Source organism: Mesoplodon mirus (assembly GCF_964341445.2).
Source record: "Mesoplodon mirus genome assembly, chromosome: 2".
Lineage (NCBI taxonomy): Eukaryota > Metazoa > Chordata > Mammalia > Artiodactyla > Ziphiidae > Mesoplodon > Mesoplodon mirus.
In genome coordinates, this window is record NC_138977.1 from 12,847,689 (window position 1) to 12,870,591 (window position 22,903).

General features: G+C 40.7%; 1 protein-coding gene across 3 annotated transcripts in view; it reads left to right on the forward strand.

Annotated features, from left to right (window-relative positions):
* The window catches only part of RNF150 (ring finger protein 150), a 250,688-nt gene that overhangs the window by 173,281 nt on the left and 54,504 nt on the right, over positions 1 to 22,903 (forward strand). For all 3 annotated transcript variants that reach the window (XM_082644955.1, XM_082644957.1, XM_082644956.1), the window contains exon 5: positions 21,773 to 21,869. In XM_082644955.1, coding sequence (XP_082501081.1) covers positions 21,773 to 21,869 — 97 coding nt within the window. The remainder of the gene's footprint in view (positions 1 to 21,772; positions 21,870 to 22,903) is intronic.

The window sequence follows — 22,903 nt, forward strand, 5'->3', positions numbered from 1 at the left end:
TATATCCCCAATGTTCATTGCAGCACTATTTACAATAGCCAGGACATGGAAACAGCCTAAGTGTCCAAAAATAGGTGAATGGATAAAGAAGATGTGGCACAGATATGCAATGGAATACTACTCAGCCCTAAAAAGGAACGAAATTGGGTTATTTGTAGAGATGTGGATGGACCTAGAATCTGTCATACAGAGTGAAGTAAGCCAGAAAGAGAAAAACAAATATTGTACAATAACACATATATGTGGAATCTAGAAAAATGGTACAGATGAACCTATCTGTAGGGCAGGAATACAGACGTAAATGTAGAGACCAGATATGTGGACACAGTGGGGGGAAGGGGAGGGTGGAACGAATTGGGAGATGAGGTTTGACATAAATACACTACCAGGTGTAAAATAGTTAGCTAAGGGAACCTGCTGTATAGCACGGGGAGTGGAGCCCGGTGCTCTGTGACGACCTAGATGGGTGGGATGGGGGGTGGTGGGAGGGAGGTCCAAGAGGGAGGGGATATAGGTATACATATAGCTGGTTCACTTCGTTGTACAGCAGAAACTAACACAACAAATTGTAAATCAGTTTTACTCCAGTAAAAGAAAAAAGAACTATATATAGGCTTACTTTAGCTCCATCATTCATACTGTATAAAATAGCTTGTTCAATTAGAGCTCTTTCATGAGTATATTTCATGTTACTGCATATAATTGCTGGAGGCTGCATAATATCTAAGTCACAGATGTACCACAATGTAATTTACCAGGCCCCTGTTGTGGACCATTTGGCTGATTTCAGTTTTTAATTATCACAAATTACATTACTTTAGCAGTATTTAAATTGTCATGATATATTATTCCAGATCTGCTTTTATAGTATATTTTTTAGAAATTTTAACGGAGACAAAAATAGCACGTTGGTACTTGTCACCAAAAAAAAAAAAAAAAGCTTTGTGAAGTTTCATCTTATTTATGCTAACACTTGCCCTAGGCCAATTTAGTTTGGCCTCAGGCTCCTCCTTTTTACATCATCATTTGCTTCTCAGCTCATTTCTTGATTCTTTTTGCTTCAAGTTCCTCACTGTACATCTGCTTTTATTTCCTTCCTGTGGGCCCTGCTTTAAATACCAAATACATCGAGCATTACCAAACGCAGGTTGTAGTTGCTGTTTGATCTTAAACTAGACACACAGGCCTACTCTTTGAAGAGCTCATCCAGTTTTTCCATGTGGCTTTTAAAATCAAGATATTTATGCCTGTTGCTGGTTTCTGCCAGACAGTTTGCACTAATGGATGTTATCAAACAAAGGCACTGGCATTTGCTTTTTTGCTAGATAATTTCCTCTGGGGTATTATTAAGCCTTTGCTCCTATGAACTTCATAGTCTCTCTTACCAATTATTTCCAGGCTGACTCATCCACAGAATTCTTTGCATCTCCTTGGAGTAAAAACTGTTTCAAAAAATGTTCCAGCATATTCTTTCTTCTCTCACACTCTTCTTTTTTTTTTTGCGGTACTTGGGCCCCTCACTGTTGTGGCCTCTCCCGCTGCGGAGCACAGGCTCCGGACGCGCAGGCTCAGTGGCCATGGCTCACGGGCTCAGCCGCTCCGCGGCATGTGGGATCTTCCCGGACCGGAGCACGAACCCGCGTCCCCTGCATCGGCAGGCGGACTCTCAACCACTGCACCACCAGGGAGGCCCTCTCACATTCTTTTCGGTGGCCTCCTAACTCCTGACATGCTGGGTGCGTCTCTTCTCTATGGTTGCCATTTAGGGTGTCTTTCCAAATCACCCAGTCCCATACCATGACTTTTTCAAAAACATTCTCTTGATTGTGTCCCTTTTAAAGACACTTGCACAAATTAGGATGAATTAATAAGTGATTCTTCCTCTTTATTTGTAGTCGTGGTGATGAATAAAGTTAAACTGTGCACATATTCATGTGTCATTTCTCCCCCATTGTTCTTTCTTTGTCAGGGTCCTTCTCTAGCCCTTGGAGGCAAGCTTCCCCATTGGGTGAGCCTGGACACCCGCGTTTCATGTGAGGGAGGGACCACAACAGCACACAAAACATCTCAGGTCTAACTTTTGTGGTTTGGATTTGATCCTAATACACCACTAAGATATTTTCCAAGGAAATGTGGTTTTGCCATAGCATACCTATGCCAAAACATACAACGCACTGCGTTTTAGGGCTTTTTTGTGACTAAGATCTGTACTTGCGATGATGATTTTTAGCCACAAAAGATATCTTATTGAAGTTCTGTTGTCTTCTCTTGTCCAGAGAAGAAGTTGGACTCTCTGATTCTTCTTTGGCTTTTACCCTACGGTGTCCCCACTGTCCTTCAATGGTTATTCATGTCAAACTATTTACCCAGTTTCAAACGCTGTATCTCAGAAAGAGCGTGATCTCCTTGGGCAGAGCAAACGTCCTTGTTTGTCATTTTTTAAAAACAAAGCAATGTATACATCCTTTCTCTACGTGCGTATACAATTCTTCCCTATCTCTAATTTATCACTAAAGCGTTATCACTAATTTGGGAAGATATTAGTTTCTACTACTGTCTTTTCCTTTGTTTGCAAACTCTCCCCACAATTTAGGAAAAAGTATGAAAGCTCCTTGGCAACAAGCAGGCCCTTGACATAACCTTTTTAGTAACTAAATGCTTTATTCAAAACAACAAACATTTCTTTGGTAGCAACTGTATACCAGGAATAGTGTGAAGTACCAGAAATGAAAAGATAAATGGCATGTTCCCTGCTGTAAAGGAAATCAGGCTAGTGAGGGAGAGATAGGAATTCAAATAAGTAATCACAATACAGAGTGACATATATGCAGCAATAATAGCAAAATGAATTAAAAATTTGGAGGAACTAATACCAGGCACAAGGAAGTTAAGAAAGGCTCCACAAAAAGCAAATAAAATAAAATAAATAAAAATAAAAAAGAAATGTCTTCATATTTTCTAACCATGGTTGTTTTTCCCATTATATCCTCATTATAGAAAATTTGTAAAGAGGATAAATATTTAATCATCTGCGTAACTCCCTCATATAGGGAACAACTGCTAACATTTTTATAATTTCCTTATATTTCCTATGCCTATTTTCTGCAAGTTTGAGATACTACTGTCAACATCAATTAATACCCTGCTCTCTTTTAATATCCTGCTCATTTCACTTAACATTAAAAGAATTTGCTAGAGGGCTTCCCTGGTGGCGCAGCGGTTGAGAGTCCACCTGCCGATGCAGGGGACGCGGGTTTGTGCCCCGGTCCGGGAGGATCCCACATGCCGCGGAGCAGCTGGGCCCGTGAGCCATGGCCGCTGAGCCTGCGCGTCCGGAGCCTGTGCTCCGCAACGGGAGAGACCACAACAGTGAGAGGCCCGCGTACTGCAAAAAAAAAAAAAAAAAAAGAATTTGCTAGAAATAGGACTAAGTTATTTGTTGCTCATTATGACCTTCCTTTGGCCTCTGACTCTGTAGGCAGAAGCTGATCAAAGTCTAGGTTGAATAAATCAACCAAAGACGCTGCGATGTTGGCTCTTAAGTCCTCAAGAATCAGGGTCTTGTGCTCGTTTCGGCAGCACATATACTAAAATTGGAACGATACAGAGAAGATTAGCATGGCCGCTGCGCAAGGATGACACGCAAATTCGTGAAGCGTTCCTTGTTTCATGGGGTACAGGGCTCTAGTTTGGGGTGATGTAAGAATTCTGAGGATGAATAGTGGTGATGATTGTACAACAGTGTGAATGTACTTAATGCCACTGAACTGTACACTTACAAATGGTTAAGATGGTAAATTTTATATTATGTATATTTTACTTTACCACAATAAAAAATTAAAGGAAAAAAAACCCAATGCAGCCAAAAGTTAATTAATTATTTTTTTAAAAAAAGAATCGGGGTCTTTTCATGGGCCAGTCAGAATTGTCCTCTGGGGTAAAACCGGAATGTGTCCTAACTCGCCTTAGCTCATTCCATAGTAACCCGTCGATGAGCTATTCAAATTGCATCATCCCCAGCCCCCTAGAGAGACAGAAAAACAGTTTCTGACAGACAGCAGAGTTTGGCTGGGTACTAATGGCCCCATGGAGGCAGCATGTCCTGCTGGCTTGTTATTGTCACAGTTGGATTACAGATAAAATCCTCTAATGCTCAAGTCATTGTCTTTGGTAGCCGTGCCTCCAACTTTTCACCAGTTCCTATACAAAATTCTCATGATTACAAATTAGCTCCTGTAGTTACGTTTTGTAAATAGTGCTTCTTGGGGGGAAACTATAGGAGGCAAGTGCTGTGGACACTGGCTGCCCTTTTAATCAGGACTTGGTGCGTATTTTGGAGCCGGGAGTCCAGGGAGTCCAGGTGAACGGCTCTGCAAGTCGATGGCTTGTTGGGCTCCGCCCTCTTCACAACAGGATTCAGTTTTGTCCTGAGCAAGCTTACCTGGTAGAGCATTCTGGAAGGCGGGGTGTGTGTGTGGTAAATATATATATAGCATAAAGTTGATCATTTTCACTGTTTTTACATTTATATTTCAGTGGCATAAAGTATATTCAAATTATTGTGCCACCATGAGGACTGTCCATTCATCTCCAAACTGAAACTCTGGAGCCATTAAACAATAACTCTCCATTCCCCCAGCGTGGAGTTTTGTGTGTGTGTGTGTTTTAATTTAGGCTTGATTTTTTATTAACAGAAGAAAATGTCAGTGAAGGAACTTAGGTTTTTTTTGTTTTTTTGTTTTTTTTTTTGCGGTATGCGGGCCTCTCACTGTCGTGGCCTCTCCCGTTGCGGAGCACAGGCTCCGGACGCGCAGGCTCAGCAGCCATGGCTCACGGGCCCAGCCGCTCCGCGGCATGTGGGATCCTCCCAGACCGGGGCACGAACCCGTGTCCCCTGCATCGGCAGGCGGACTCTCAACCACTGAGCCACCAGGAAAGCCCGCAGGAACTTAGTTTTGATTCAAGAATCTAATTTACGTTAGCTAGCTAAAAATTGATTTTTACGTATTCAATTCGAAACCTGGTAGTGAATGATAATTCTGTACATATCTGGTATTATTGTTATTGCTATTATTACAATACGAATATGATGTTACTCTTACCATCATTATTAGAACTGTTACTATTCCTATTACTATTCCTAAAATCATTACCACCATCCATTCTTTCCTGACTTTCTGAAGTAGCCTCCTCACTGATCTCCCTGTTTCTACTCTTGCCCCTTAGTCATTCGTTCTGATAAGTCTATTTTTAATTATCCAGCTAGATTGGCTGGACTCCGGGTACTTTTTTAGCGAGCACAAATTTAAACTCATTAAGTGTATCAGAAGTGTGACTAAAAAAACTGTTTCTTTATGAAGATTAATTGAAATATACTTCAGTCCTTCTGTTTCTCTAAAATGTGTTTCTGTAACAAGGTAGATTCACAGAAAATTAAGAACGTGCACTATTTCATATTCGCTCCTTACAAGAGAATTGAATTGGCTGGTGCAATTGCCACTGATTTTATCAGGAATACTGTAAGAAGCAAGCTTAGGAAACTTGCCATTGTGGCTCTTGTTAGGATTTTCTACTCTGATTTCATCGTGAGGACTCACCAGAGCAGTTCACATATGGAATACCTGCATTTCTCCTGAGCAAAGGAATGTTTTTATATTGTGGATACGAAACTGTGCTATTTTCCAGATTTTTTTTTCTATGTTTGTTGATAGAAAGCCAACAGCCAAATCTGGAGCCCATTCCATAGCCAAAACGGATTTTTTTTAGCTTCATCCCTGACTCTGTTTTATGTCTCTATTCTTATTTTTCTTTCTTCTTTTGCTTTTATGGCATCTTTTTTGATATCTTTATCTCTTAAGGTCACCTTAAGTCGTTTCTAGAATAAACATTTTCCATGTGTTTAAAACTTTCACAATAATCATTTTTAATTGGTGTATAATATCCCCTAAGTCATAATTTATTTGACTCTTTTTGGACATTTATGTTGTTCCCCCTTCCATACCCACATACTTTTTTTTGCTATTATAAATAGGGCTGTGATAAATTAGCTATGTGTGTGTAGACCTTAGTTACACTTTGGATCATTTCTTTGTTTCTAAGGCTACAAATTCAAATTGCCTAGTTACTTTCCAGAAAGTGGTACTGAAGGAGTTTTCCAGTCAGTCATATCTAAGAAGAATATTCCAAGCAAAGATAACTAGTGGTAACCTAGAATTGTCAGAATATAATGCACGTGTCAAGATAATGGTAGAGAGGTAGGATCAGATCATTTAGGACCTGAATGCCCAGCTGAGGAGCTGCAGTTATAGCCAAGTCCTGGGAGACCAGCTGATGGGTTCAGCTTGTGCTCTATACACAGCACACTGGCACATGTGGGACGTGGTTTAAAGTGATGTGAATGGAGTCAAGGGGACCAGTTAGGAGACTGTGGCAAAGTCAAGGCAAGAAATACTGGCAGCCTGACTTGGAGTGCTGGCATTGGGCATATAGGGAGAAGGATCTAGTCAGGAGAGATTCTGGAGGTAAACCTAGCATGAGTCAGCCATTTGGAATACTTGAAAATAGCTGCCCCTGTCAGATGATGACTCATAGATACATCTATATTTGTTTGCAATTAAAACATTCTCATATCTTTCCATTTGGATTCTAAACAATAGAAAAAATCCAGCGGTTAGCACACTGTTATTCAAAAACTGTAACAGAAGAAACAGATTTCAAACGCTGGAACAGATTTTCTTTCTCACTCAAAAAAAAAAAAAGGAAAAAACTTGAAGACCAGCTTTGGCTTATCTTTTTAAAACTTTCTTCTGAGTTATTCATCCCAAAACAATCCCATAACTGGGTCATTTAGTCAGAGTTCCATTTTAGATAGACAATTGTTGGATTCTATATGTAAATGCTATGCTACCTTTCCTCTTTCTCATCTCTCTGTTTTAGAAATGAGGCTAAATTTCAATTGTATCTGTGTAAGAGATCTCTTTAGTAATTCAGGACATAGAATATATCATACTGTTTCTTTTTTCTTTCTTCTTTGAAACTTGAGTCTACATTTTTACAAAGATCAGAACATGACTAACCGCACTGGTGCTGAAAGAGATGAAATGGAGATTTAACACAATAATATGCCAGACTGAAAAGAGAAAACAGAATAAATAGTTACTGTTAAAGTACAGAAAAAATTAATAGAGAAGGACAAATAAAGCTTGTATGTGCAGATCGGGGCAATACATACCCTAATTTGCAAAGGAATTTCTAATGACATTCCAGTTAGAGAGATACTAAAAGGGATAGGCCTGGAGATTTGGAAAAGGAATTTTTTAAGGCTGTTGAAAAGTCAAAGCCTAGATTTGGTCTTCCAATTCAATGAATTCAGTGGAGGTCTGTTACATACCACGTATCTACAGTTGACAAGAGGCTTATACGTCATCTTTGTCCATCTACCCAAATAACCAGCTACTTTTCTTTCTCATTTGATGTGACTGATATATGTATACTTTTAACATGGACCTACTTACTGACCCCTCAGATCCATTAACAATGGATCCATTAACAATCCATTAACTCCTGTCCATAAGGACAGGTGACATTTTCCTCTACAAGAGAAGCAGCTCTGGGAGAGATCTAGTAAAAAGGTACATGGCAAACAAGAGGGATCCATTTATAAAGCTTTCTGAACAAACACGAATCCTAAGCCTTCCAGAGTGACTTGCCTGCCAAGGACCAGCCTCCTTTAAATCAAATTAGTAAGATTTACGGAGCTAATATAGGTGAGAGCACCGTGCCTACGTGACAAGTGCGTTACCACCAGTGGCTTGCATCAGATGGGCCTCTCTCTCTGCTTATTCACTGTGTCCTAGAGAGTTTCCTTGTTCCCATTGGATGCTTCCAACCAAACCCACCGGGGCAGTTCACAGACTCCCCTGCTTCTCCTGAAGCTTTGATGTGGGATCCAGGTCTTGGGTCCTTTAATGACGACTGAAGGCAACATCACAGTTGGACTCTGATATTCATCAGTGAACTTAGGGGCTCTCATTCACTCTCCCTACCAGACACAACATGATCATAATAAAGAACATAACATAAAGAAGAATTATAACCTGATGTAGAAATGAATATCATTTTAATATTTGAAAACTTCAAACATCACGAGTTTTATGGAAAGCCCAATAAAAGACACTAGCCCCTTAAGGTTTCTAACCCCAGGACCCATCTAATTTTAAGATGAGTCAAATGAACTGAATGTCTGTGTGAACTTAAGATTCCAACCTCTTTACGGGTAAAAAAAAAATTTACAAAACACTCTAATGTGATCAGGATTCCGACTCTGAGCCTTATAACTTGCGAAGTGGAAAACAAAGGGATGCTTTCTAGCCAGGCAGAAATGGTCTGTCCTAACTTTACCCTGTTGTGCCTGTTACATATGCTTGATTAGGAACAGATTTTTTTCCAAGTTCCTTTTTTTAAAAAAGTGGTGAACATTGGCTGATTTTCATAAGATTTGACTTACTCTTTCATGCCCATGTTACGCAAATTGGATTATTGGTCATTCTTTTCTCTGCCGTTTTATATTTCTAAAATAACTATGAGTGTTTCATTGCTAATTGTAAGAAATTTTGAAAATGGTGAAAAGCATAAAGAAGTAAGGAAGAATAATAATCTCACCACCCAGAAATAATCATTATTAATATTAGTATATTTAATTTTTATGATGTACGTATATATATAAGCATCCCATGTATGTTGTTAAACATTGTAGAGTCAGGCCATTAATATAATTTTTATTCTACTTTCTCATCTAATATTAAAATGTAAGCATTTTCCAGTAACTTTAGAAATTATCTTAAAATATTTTAGTGGTTGCATAATGGTCCATTATTGGAGTTTCTTTAACTGTCCCCCCTATTGTACAGCATTTAAATTGCGTCCAGTTTTCATCATTATAAAATCATGATCTCAATTGTTTTGTTTTTTTTTTCTGTGTTTATCGCTTAGGATATGTTCCTAAAAGTCAACTTCCTGGGTCAAAAATGCTTTCCAAAAGATCTTGATAAGTTTTGTCTAACTGCTTTCCTGAAAGGTGGTGATGATTTACACCCCATACTAGCAGGATGTGCTTGCATTCATGTTTTCTTGGAACCAAGAAGTAGTACCATTTTTAACCGTCTTTCTCATCTAGTAGCCAAATACAAAGGTAGCACTTAGCTTTAATTCCCATGTCTTTGATTTCTCTGAGATATTATTCTTGACTAATCTAAGCTCTTCACATGTCACATCTGTCAACGAAAAATTTTCACAAAGTGAGAGTTGTGAGTTCAGTTTTATTTGGGGCTTAATGAGGACTATAGCCCGGGGAACAGCCTCAGATACCTCTAGGGAACTGTTCTGAAGAAGTGGAAGGGGGAGGTTAGAATATATGTGATTTTGGTGAAAGGGGATACGTGCAATCAAGCACACATCTTAGAAGAAGGTTGCTGCTGGTCACAAGAAGGTGGCTGCTAGCCACGAGGAGCAGATGTCTCTATTAATGATTTTAGTGCTTTTCTAGATATGAGAAGATGCAAGGAATTGGGCTCATGAAATCTTCTCCTGAAAATATCTAACTGTCTGAAGGCCTGTTCTGCCAGTTTTTCCCAGAGCACAGAGTGCCTCATTCCTGGTCTCCACCCCAAACTCCTTTCAGGGTTTGTTGAAGGTCAGCAAGTAGCTAGTGACTTCATTCTTTCAGAACCAGATGGCAAGCAACAATTTTGAGTTGGCGTATCTACTGTAAATGTAAATCGTCATTGATGGTAAGATGCTTCCTGATTTCAGAGATGTTAAAATGGGGGAGGAAAATGATACGGCATAGAACTGATAAAATGTGGCATAACTATTTTTAACATTTTGTTTTCATGTTTTGGTAAATAGTGTTTTTCTCATTTAAATATTTTTGGTTTTTATGATGCTTTTGGATTAATAGAAAAAAGTTATAAAATTTATGAATTTTTATCTTTATTTTTATCTCCTCTTCTTTCATCTTTCTTTACCCCCAAAAAAATAATAATAAAACAACTGAGCAATTAACTGCATTTTTCAAATTTCTCTGAAATTTATGTTGGTATAGGCATCTCGCTCAATAGTCATTATTTACAAAAACTGTTATTTTAAAAACTCATTTTTTCAGGAACATAATTTTACATACTCTGCCAGATTGTTATATAGCATGGTGGGAGTTTAAAGTGGCACAACTGCTTTGGAAATTTGTCAGTTTCTACTGAAGTTAAACATATACTATCCTCTAACCTAGCAATTTCACTCTTGGATATATACCCAAGAGAAGTGAATGCATACATTCACAGAAAGACTTGTACAAGAATGGTCATCATAGCACATTTGTTCATAATAGCCAAAAAATAACCCCAAGGTCTAACAAGAGAAAAATCTGTAAATCAGTTGGGGTACAATCATACACTGGAATACTACTCAACAATAAAAAGACCAGCGATCGATGTACATGAAAGCACAGATGAATCTGAAAAAAATTATGTTGAACCAAAGAAGCCAGGCAAAAAGAATAGATACTTTATGATTCCATTTATTTGAAATTCAATCACAAGCAAAGCTAATCTTTGGTGACAGAAGTCCTAATGACGGATTCATGGCAGGGAGTGGATATCGTCTGGACAGGAGCAGGAGAGAGCTCTCTGGGGTGATGGAAACAATGTATATCTTCATCTGGGTAGTGTGTACATAAATGTATACCTACTTAGAAATCATCCAGCTTACTTAAGATACAGTATATGCATTTAAAATAATGAAAGAAAATTTTACAGTACCAAAGAAACTACATTGTAGACTTAAAGAAAAATGTTCACTTTGTACATTAGTCAAAATTATATAAAATTTAAGTTCAGAGTTTGTTGATGGTGCATTCTAACCATTTTTCTTTGATTACTTTGGATTTTTGTGTATGAACTGCCAAAAATTAGCTATCACTTCATCTAGGGGATTAAAGGAAGGAAACATGAAAAGAGATGTGGCAGCATTGATAAATGTCTGATGTGTTATTTTCTGTTATATTTTCAACAGAGCAAATGCCGCCTTCAGAAGGATGTCTTGAACTCTAATAACCTTGTTAAATGTGACATTCTGACTTCAAATGTCCTGATCCCTATTTATATTCATCAACTAGACACTTGGGACAAATGCCAACCAGCTCTGCTACCCCAGCCAGACAATATAATTAGACCAGGGTCAAGTTTTAAGCACAGAACTTCCCTCTGCCAGACCCCAAAGGAATGAGACACTCTATAAGAAGACAATTCTGCAATTCCCTCAGAACTTGCATTCCGAAAGGGTCGATTTCTTCCAGTTGCTAAAAAAGAAACTGAGTTCCATAGCAAGAGGATCTGATGCAGCTTCTTAGTTCTTTAAGTTTTGTTGGTTTTTCTTGAATGCTACTTAAACCCAATACTATGGACAAATGGCTGAAATAACTGGCCATTTATTATAATACTTTGAAAAGCATTCTACTGTTTACAAAGCTCTTTTACATATACAGTCTCATTTGCATCTCACGGTAGCCTATAATAGAGTTAGGGCAGGGACCATTAACACCTCTTTATTTAACTAAAAGAAAACCTTAACTCATAGGGTCATAGGGTCCAAAGCACAGGGAGGTTTCTGACTTCTAGACCAGTACTCTTTCCAAGGTCCTGGTACCACTGCTAGCCTATTGACACCTTAGCCCCACCCTTCCCCTGCCCCATGAGGGTGCTCTGCCATACGCTCAACTCTCTGGGGCTCTAGTTTTGGCTAAAAGTCTGCCTCAGAAACCCCTATCTCACTCTAAGCCAACGTCCAAGAACCCCCAAGGAATCCAGATCAACTCTAGCCCAGCTTTAAGGGATTTGCTTTCTCCACAATGATTCCAATCTTGTTATCCTGGGCCTGAAAACAGACCAGCCTTTTTCACAGAAGGGCAGTGTTTGTACTACTAAAGTGAGCCATAATTTACTTTATTGCATTCTTTTATTTTCCCCTTCGTCAGGTAAAACTGCTAGCATAGAAGATTAGCTTGCCAAAACAAAGCAATTGTATTTATAACGACAGCCATGATATGGTTACAACTGGTTCTGTGTGACAGCTCTTTTTTTCCCTTTCCTTTTCCTCTTTCTCCTTTTTTTTAAAAATGATGTTTACATAACGTAAATAGGGAGCATCGGGGATAAATGCAGCTTCTCAAAATTGGTCCAAACATTTCAGACCAAACCCAATAGCAGAGTCAGCCCTACAGAGAGGCACTGGGCTGGTTGGGCAGAGTTTCTGGTAGGGAGAGGCTGGTGTCTGCTTAACTGACCTCCCAACATTGCATGACCACTGCATGGCCACCCCTGCAAGGACTTTCTGTATAGGAGACATAGGAAGATGAGACACCATGGAAGGAAGTAACTTGATGGTGAGAAGTTCATGATCACAAAGAATGAGGGAAAGTCTGGCTCAGGTCCATGTGTTTTTCAAAGTTCTCACTGAATTGACCTGATTTTAGGAGCAAGGGTAGAGTGAAATCCTACTTAAGAAAATCAATGAGGGCACTTTAGATTTCCTTCCTCTGGGTAGGAATGAAGTACATTTCCCCTAAGCAATATTCATGACACTGTCTGGGCTCTGTTGACATTCTGTAAGTGTCATCACCAATGCCATTTTGGTCATTCTAACCAAGTAATGCCTGTGCCCAGATCCATAAATCGATATTCTCGAAATGAGATTTGCATGGAAGGAATGGCCCGGTGTGATGTCTACCAGACAGTCTGGGCAGAGCATGGGCTCACCAACCCCATAATGTCCTCGTTAGGCCCCCAGAAGAAAGCAGAATTCTTTCATAATTTAGAGTCCATAAAAATTAAGGAAAGTGCTTCCAGAGTAACCTCTACCATAGAAAACTCACTTGCAAGGAATAGGAGCTAACTTGCTGTTAATTAAATAATGACACTTTAGCTTCTTATTTTCCAGGTAATTTTTTTTGTAGTTTTTTTCTTAACAACCTAAATTTATTCTCACTTTGAAGACATAAATCTAAAGTGAAATCTTTTTTTTTAACTGGATCAAAAGAGTTGTGCATTTCAAAATTGATGCCACTCTGCCATATTGCCTAACCAGATCAATTTACAATCCCACCAAAAGTATATAAGACTGTTTACACCATTGCCAACATGAGCAATGATCGAATTTAAAAATAAATTCCAATTATGAACAAGAGTGATCTTCTTTAATTTCCATTTTTCTGATTTTAGTTAGGAAATATTTTTACAAGTGTTTTGCCACATTTATCTGAAGTCTTGAAATGAGTTTGGGCAAAAAAATTAGCAAGAAATATTTTTTACCAACAGTATAATTGTCTATTATTGAAAATGTATTAGAACAAACAAAATAATTTTTAAGTTGTCTGGACATAAGATCAACAATCAATGGTTATCAATTCATTGGAATGACATTAGCTAAGCAGTAACAAACCTTTGTCCCTTTCTTTCTTTTTTCTTTGCTTTCTTTTTCTTTTTACCTTTGTACGCCCTTCACCCATTTCTCCCACTCCTCATCCCACACCTCTGGCAACCACCAACCTGTTCTCTGTATCTATGAGCTTGTGTATGTTTGTTTCTTCATTTTTAGATTTCGCATATAAGAGAAATCATACGGTATTTGTCTTTCCCTGTCTGACTTATCCACTTAACATAATATCCTCAAGATCCATTCATGTTGTCACAAATGGCAAGATTTCACCCTTTTTTATGGCTGAATAATATTTCATTGTGTATATATACCACAATTTCTTTATCCATACTGTTCTAATTACTATAGCTTTGTAATATAATTTGAAATCAGGGCATATGATGCCTCCAGCTTTGTTCTTCTTTCTCAAGGTTTCTTTGGCGTTTGGGAGGGGAGGGTTGGTGGTTTCATACAAATTTTAGGATTATTTGTTCCATTTCTTTGAAAAATGCCATTGGAATTTTGATAGGGATTGCATTGAATCTGTAAATTGCTCTGGGTAGTATGAATATTTGAATAATACTGATTCTTCTAATCCATGAGCATGGACTATCTCTCCATTTATTTGTGTCTTCTTCAGTTTCTTTCAGTAATGTCTTATAGTTTTCAATATGCAGTCTTTCACCTCCTTGGTTAAATTTGTTCCTAGGTATTTTATTCTCTTTAATGCAATTGTAAATGGGATCGTTTTCTTAATTTCTCTAATAGTTTGTTATTCATGTATAGAAATGCAACAGATTTTTGAGTATTGATTTTGTATCCTGCAACTTTACTGAATTCATGTATTCTAACAGTTTTTTGAAGGAGCCTTTAGGGTTTTCTATATATAATATGTCATCTGCAAATAGTGACAGTTTTACTTCTTCCTTTCCAATTTGGAGGCCTTTTATTTCTTTTTCTTGTCTAAGTGCTCTGGTTAGTACTTCCAATACTATGTTGAATAAAAGTGGCTAAAGTGGACATCCTTTCAGCTTTTCACCATTGAATATGATATTAGCTGTGAGTTTGTCATATCTGGCCCTCATTATGTTGAGATACTTTCCCCCCATACCTGCTTTATTGAGAGTTTTTATCATAAATGTTGAATTTTGTCAAATGCTTTTTCTGCATCTATTGAGACGATTATTTGACTTTTATCCTTCATTTTGTTAATATGGTGTAATTGTAGATGTTGAGCCATACTTGCATCCCTGGAATAAATCCCACTTGATCATAATATGTGATCTCTATAATGTATTGTTGAATTCACTTTGCTAATATTTTGTTGAGGATTTTTGCACGTATGTTTATCAGGGATACTGGCCAGTATTTTATTTTCTTGTGAGGTCCTTGTCTAGTTTGGGTATCAGGGTAATGCTGGCCTTATAAAATGAGTTTGGAAGAGTTCCCTCCGCTTTTATCTTTTGGAAGAATTTGAGAAGAATTGGTGTTAGTTCTTCTTTGAATGTTTGGTAGAATGCACCAGTGAAGGTATCTGGTCCTGAACTTTTACTTGTTGAAGATTTTTGATTACTGATCAATCTCCTTACTAGTAATTGGTCTGTTCAGATTTTCTATTTCATCATGACTTAGTCTTGGTAGATTGTACGTTTCTAGAAATTTATCCATTTCTTCTAGGTTGTCCAACTTGTTGGCATATAATTGTTTATAATAGTCTCATAGTCATTTGTACTTCTGTGGTTATCAATGATAACATCTCCTCTTGCATTTCTGATTTCATTTATTTGGGTCCTCTCTCTTTTTTTCTTCGTGAGTCTCGCTAAGGACTTGTAAATTTAGTTTATCTTTTCAAAGAACCAGCTCTTAGTTTCATTGATCTTCTCTGTTGTCTTTTTAGCATCTATTTCATTTGTTTCTGCTCTAACCTTGTTATTTCTCTCCTTCTACTAACTTTGGGCTCCATTTGTTCTTCTTTGTGTCCTTTGTCCTTTACCTGTGATAAAAACCCTCTGTTGGGTTATCACAGACTATTACTTCAGAGGGTTGTCAGTTGAAGGACATTGTCATGAAACATAGAAGGGAAAACCGAGCCACAGGTAACTTAAATTACTTGCCAAAGATCACAAAACTAAGGAGGGGTCTTCAAACCCAGAAAGCAGAGCCCATACTCAGCTGCTGCAACATATGTGAGAAAACAAAATAGGAAGAAAAAGAAAAGAAACCGACTCTCCTTGGCAGTTTGGAGAAAAGAGGTGGGATGTTTAGGGAAGAGAGGGGACCTCTGATCTGTGACTTGAATTATGAGCAAGATTTGCTGCACCAAAAAAAAATTTTTTTAATTGAGAAGGATACTCCAGAGTTATGGTGAGAATGTGAAGTAAACATGGGGGTGGAGCAGAAGATGTGACAAGGACCAGATTGGGTGAGCCTTCTTTGTGTACTGTGACTTTGTGTTGTAGGCAGTGGGAAGCAGCTGAAGCATTTCACATGTGGGGAGTGATATCATCTTTGTATTTTAGAAAGCTAAGGCAGGAAAGAGAAACCAGACCAGGTTGGGAAGAGCCTTGAAGAAAAGTGGGTATTTCTTTCTGTGATACTTCATGATAGAGATTTGAAAATTTGTGCAAAGGTAATGGAGCTGCCAACTAACATTTACCAGATTTATTGGGCAGTGGAGAGTGGGGGAGGACAAAGCATTTCGAGGCCAGTGTTACCGTCTTCCCAAATAAAGCAAGCAGACTGATGGCTAAGGTAGGCCTGATGAGGCCAATATTTGACAGCTTTTCCTTCTGTAGCCAAATGAACACACTTAAGGCAGGTGACTTTGCCTCTGGTTTTGCTCAATTCCCAACCTCTGTAACTAAGGCACTGCCCCCTTGAAGCTGGAGCACAAAAATACATTGGAGTGCTTCCCTGGTGGCGCAGTGGTTGAGACTCTGCCTGCCAATGCAGGGGACACGGGTTCGAGCCCTGGTCCAGGAAGATCCCACATGCCACAGAGCAACTAAGCCCATGTGCCACAACTACTGAGCCTGCGCTCTAGAGCCTGTGAGCCACAACGAAGACCCAACGCAGCCATAAATAAATAAATAAACAAACAAACAAACAAAGTTACCACAACTCCCCCTGTCTTGCTCATGACAGTTCAGTGTGGGAAGGAAGGACGTGGAGTGTAGATTTGGGTACAAACACTGACAGTAGGACTGGGTTTGAGTCCCAGGTCTGCAGTTTACTAGCTCTTTGGATAATTTAATTTACTTTAGCCAGCTTCAGCTTCCTCCTCCATAAAATGGGAATAATAATTTCTACCTTATAGGGCTGTCGTGAATGAATAATGTATGTAACGTGCTTGGTACATAGCAGGCATTTGATAACCAGTAGATATTGTTTATTAATTAAATTCTGTTTATTAATTAAACACTGACTCTTAAATCATTGACAACTTTGCAAATAAGATTCAGAAGCTCTGAAGAAACATTTTGACTCCCCATAGAAGCACTGGATAGATCTTACCTAAACATGTTGCCTAGGAGAATGGGCTTCTTTGGTCCCTGAGTGACTCACGTTCTTTGAGCACTATTTCATCAAGGGGAATGAAACAGCTTGCATTGGTGCCAGAAGGAAAGCCCCAGAATCCTAATCTCCGTGGGAGGGTAGCAGGGTCTAAGAAAGCCTGCAAAAGTAAATGAGATAGAAAGGCCAGAACAGTCCCCTTCTGCCTCCCAGTGGGGAAAACCTGTCATTTAATTAAGGGGGGAGTCACACATATAGGTGAAAGGACAATAGAAAGCAAGAATGATATCGCTTATATGTGAAATCTAAAAAATAGGTACCAATGAACTTTTTTTTTTTTTTGCGGTACGCGGGCCTCTCACTGCTGTGGCCTCTCCGGTTGCGGAGCACAGGCTCCGGACACGCAGGCTCAGTGGCCATGGCTCACGGGCCTAGCCGCGCCACAGCATGTGGGATCTTCCCAGACCGGGGCATGAACCCATGTCCCCTGCATCGGCAGGCGGACTCTCAACCACTGCGCCACCAGGGAAGCCCACCAAGGAACTTATTTACAAAACAGAAGTAGAGTCACAGATATAGAAAACAAACTTATGTTTACCAGGGGGGAAGGAGGAAAGGGATAAATTGGGAGAGTGGGGTTGACATATACACACTATTATATATAAAATAGATAACTAATAAGAACCTACTGTATAGCACAGGGAACTCTACTCAATACTCTGTAATGACCTATGTGGGAAAAAGAGTCTAAAACAAGAATGAATATATGTATATATAAGTATATGTATAAATGATTCACTTTGCTGTATACCTGAAACTAACACAATGTTGTAAATCAACTATACTTCAATTAAGATTTTTTTTAATTTAAAAATAAGTAAATAAATAAGAATCCAAAGATGTGGAAACAAGTTTAGCAGGGGTTTGTCATTCCTGCCCCCCAAATGGGAAATTATTATATTATTCATAATCATCTCAGCATTATGATGCAGTTGTTGGCATCATCTTTGTCGGGGTTTGAAGAACTCTTTGTAAAAGGTATGCTTCCCTTTGGTGAATAAGAAAGGAGAAGAGTTTTGGTCAGCCCTCGGTTGTATTTCCAGCTTGTCAGGATTGTTAGGAGATAGACTGTCTCATCCCGTCGTTCCTCTGTATGTACTTTCTCATGCGGCCTTTGTTAAAACATGGGAAGGGGACAGTGCCCTGCTGCAAATCGTACAAATAGAACGAGTGCGATAGACTTTGCCCTAGAGATGTTTGTTGAACTGTTGGCGCATTTCACTAAACTCCAGATTCTTTCCCTGTTCCTTTATTTATTTATAGTCTAGTGACTTTTATTTTTCTTTCCATATGGGAGGGAAAAAATTGTTTGCAATCCCAGTTATAAGGAAGTAGTCTTCCTATTTGGTCAACACAAGAAATACGGTATTAGGAATCATTGAATGTTAGTTAAGAGCCAACATGATCCCCCCTGGGTATCATTTTAGCACTGTTTTTGTTGTCCTTAGTTCTCCCTTTGATTTTTGTTTAATTTACGGTTACTTGCTTTCAGCATTAGAAAGTTTAGAGTAGAAATCAGAGTGATGACCTAATATCTAAGAACAAGATAGAATAGTGGTATTAATAAGATGAATGATAGCTTACAGTTAAGGATGATCAGGACTTACAGTTTCAGCTTCATGGACATTATTTATTCCCTCTCTCTCATACACACACACACACACACACACACACACACACAGACTCAATCACTGGCAAACTCCATACCTATAAGACAAAATTTCACAGATGAGGAATGAAGTCTTGGAGAGCTAATCCTTGCCTAGGATCCCACAGCCAGAAGATGATGGATCCAGAAGGGTGGCTCTTCAATGGCCTTTTCAGTTGTAGTTCCCAGGGAACCACTGAAGCGCTGTGATTCCGCCTTGAAGGAAAGGACCTTGTCTTATTCATCTTGGTGCCCAGCTCCTTGTGAAAAACAGAATGGAACAAGGGGATGACGTAACTAACACTTTTCTGGGGGAAGATAAATGTGGCAAAGATGAGTGGGATGAAAAGAACAGGGAAAGACTGGTGACGTGGAGGGCAGTTTAGATGTTAGCACAACAAGACAGAAAAAGAGTTGTGAGATCATGAATGAGGGAGCGGCGTGGCAAAGAGAAAATAGGCAATGAAGGTAGAAGAGATTTAGGAAGAATGAGTCCGTGGGACGTGATGGCCATGTGCAGGCAGTGAGCAGTGCCAGGCCTTTTGAGAAATATCCATTCATGTAGCACATATTTCTGGAGCATCCTGTGTGTGCCAAGATCTAGTCTAGTTGCTGGGGATCTAACAGTGAATTAGGTAAATGAAGATTTTGCTCTCATAGAGCTTATATTCTCGTTGGAGGATGTACCAGTCAGAGTTCTCCAGACAGCCACTGTATCCCACTATATATTCTTAAGGAATTAGCTTATGTGATGATAGGGGCTGGCAAGCCTGAAATCTGTAGGGCAGGTCGACAGGCTGGAAACGCTGAGCAGGGGGCTGATGCTGCTATCTTGAGGCGGAGTTTTTTCTTCCTCAGGGGAACCCGATTTGCTGTTAAGGCTCTTCAACTGATTGGATCAGGCCCACCCAGATTATTTAGAATAATCTCCTTTATTTAAAGTCAACAGACTGTAGATATGAATCCCATCTGCAGACTACCCTAAATTAGTGTTTGATTGAATAACTGGTACTATAGTCTAGCCAAGTTGCCACATGAAACTAACCATCCCAGAGGAGATGTAAGAATGACCAGTGCAGACAGAGAAGTCACTCAGGGTATAAGAGTAAGTACCAGCTTCTGTGTGTGGGAGACTCAGGGAAGCCTCCTCTGCAGGAATAGATGTATCTTCATCTCACACATGAGGCAGAGGAGACGTGGGAATGTTAAGTGACTTATTTAGGCTAAAACAGCTAATGATTGGCCCTGCTGTCTTTCTGACTTCCAGTACATGTGCAGGAAACACAACAGAGTCTGCCTCCCAGGAAAGGTCAAAGGGACCAGAATGTCTGACTTTCTTTTCCCCAGAAGGAACACCAGTGAGTGAGAAAATTTAGATTAGGCACTTGTTTTCTGAACGTAGAGCCTGAACACAGAGAGACCGATTATTGCTTTGGGGTAGGGGTGCAGGGGGACCCTTGACCCAGCATCAGCCCCTCCCTCCTGCTGCTGCACTGGGGCTGGCCTTCTTCCTGTGGCCAGGTCAGGGCTTTTGTACAAGCCAGTCATTCTGCCTAGAAGACATCCTCTCCTCCCCTTCCCGTGGACGAAGTCTGTGTAGCCCTCCGGGGTCTGAGCTTCGGCACCTCGTCAGGGAAACTTTCTCTACGTGCCCAAACTAGGATGCATCGCCCAGTTACAAGCCCCCTACCAAGTCCATGTTCTGCTAATGTGTACTTAGCACCGTTGTCGTGAAGCAGTGTATTTCTGTTTTTTTAGTGTCTGCCTCTCCGATTATACTCCCAAAGAGAAGGAGACAAATCACTATCGTGCTGATTCCCAGGGAGCAGCACAGTTCTTGGCAGATATTCCTTCACGTGGAGGCACGGCTAAAGGAATGAATGGATGTGATATACTTACTTGTAAGCGGTAAATCTGTAGGGCGTTCTAGATAAAGACCTGGAAACACACGACACGTCCAGGTTGCTCCTCTCCCTCTCCTAACCCCCAGTCCGATCACGTCCTGTACACAGCTCATGCTCTCCTTGGGACATGGGTTCTTCTCCATGTCAGTTTCAGAAGTGGCACGTCTTGACCTCTTCTCTGATTTGAGGGGTCCTTTGTACGCATTGGAACCTCAAGCCTTCTAAGGCAAAGACAACTGGTAGAACTCAGCGCAATAAAAGATGAGAGTGAGGGAAGAGAGTGCAAGGGTTCTAGGAATCGTGCAGCATGGATGGCGTGTCCTAAGGATGCCCTCATACTCGACAGATAGTTCTCTCTCTTCTTGCCCCAGGCGGGAAATTCTGACTGCTTCTGCCCATGGTCTGGAGCCGTGTGCGTGAGAAGACAAGCTTCTGATTCGAGCAGCCCCTGATATCTCTGAGTGGGCTCTTGTGAGCCACGTTGAGAGGAAGTTCAGTCAGGACTCCCCACCCCCACACCTACTAAATGCCCCCCTTATCCTGTCACTCAGAGGAAGGCTCCAGAGGGCTGGCGCATGAGGCTGGCGATGGAGTTGAGTGCATCAGCTGTACAAACAGTAAAGCTTTCGGTACCTGTCACTCTGGCTTCTGATGTGAGAACCACCAGCCACATCAACTTAAAACATCACTTGTGCTGTGAAATGCTTGCAGGAGCTCTTCTGCCCTTTTGTGTGAGACCCCAAATATCTACAGAAATGAGGCTTTATTTTGCAGTTTTCTTCTGACTGTAGGAAAAGAAATTTGGGATTGATTTAAAAGTAGCAACTCTCAGGTTATCCTGCAAGGTCTGTGCAAATTTCCCCACTTGCCTTCTTTCCATTCAAGATTCTTCCTGTCTAGAAAGAGAGAAATTTCTCTGTTTCTACATTCTCTGCATTTTCTGAAACTTGGACGACTCAGCTGCAGATCGTAGAGGACCCTCCTGGGAGCCAGACAGATGTTGACTGTATCACCGCAGGGTGTAACAGGAAGCATTACTGGCCCAGGTGTTCGGAGATGGAGGTCCGAGTCTTGGCTCTGCCACTGAGCAGTGCGTGACCTTGGACAGGTCTCTGGGCTGGAGTGGACTAGGTGCTCTCCGCAGTTACCGCCGCGCTAAGATGTATGGTTCTCATTGCAGGCATCTTTTCCACAAGTCCTGTGTTGACCCCTGGCTCCTAGACCATCGCACCTGTCCCATGTGCAAGATGAACATTCTTAAAGCCCTAGGGATCCCGGTAAGCACAGCACAGCCTACAACATCGTCATGTCTGTCTTTCTGCCTTTCCCACAAAGCAGGGAGAAAACAGCATCCCTGGATTTTCTGTGTCCCCTCAATCCCATGGCAGTGGCGTCACCTGATGAGGCCCTAAGAGCACTCCCATGTCTGGATCTATTTCTCCTCTCACTTTTTCTCAATCTGAGAACATCGTGACCCTCTCAGCATGTCCATTGTATTTGTCTGTGAGTTGAGATGCTGCCTGAGCAGCTCATAGGCTCCTCTTCTGGGCTGCAGTGGGTGAGAGCAGGTGGGACACCCACAGAGGCCTCTTGGGCCAGTTGTACACTGATGACACTCTGTGTCATTTACCTGCGCTGTCATCAAGCAGACCCGCACGCCACACTTTCTGAGGTTGCCCCACCGTCTCCTACCTTCCAGAGGAAACAAGCTCTTCCCAACGATGGGAGGGGAGGCCAGCCACTGGGAATCTGGCTCAGGGGCCTCTGCTGAGCTCAGATCTCCGTGGCGAGCTTGAGTGAGGAGGAAGCCAGAGCCAGAACCACTGAATTCCAGCACTACCCTCAAGCTGGGGCCCTCCGTTATATGTTTTATCAAAGTTAGTCATTCCCCCTGTACAAAGGGAATCCCCCCAGCTGGCCGGCTTGATGCTCCAGGGAAAGACTTTCCAGGGACCGTATCGAGTGAAGGCCACGGGCTGCTGAGACACCATCTGCTGTGGTGAGGGCAGGAAGCAAGCCAGGCCACCAGACCCGAGGGCTGCGCAGAGATGTGAGAACAACCTCGGCGCCGTCTAAAAGAAGCTGGACAAACAGCATACAGAGACCGGTCTCCCCCTTCCCCCTCCGCTTTGCTGTCTCCTCCTCTTGTCATTCCTTACCACTAATGGCAGAGAATAAACAGAATTTTAAAAGTCCCAAGATGTCACTGAAGAAGAAAGGATCAGATCAGATATCAAAGGCTTCCTTTAATGCCAAAGGGCTAATTATCCCAGGAAGGTCAGAGTGACTCTGTTTGAGGGGACACACCTGA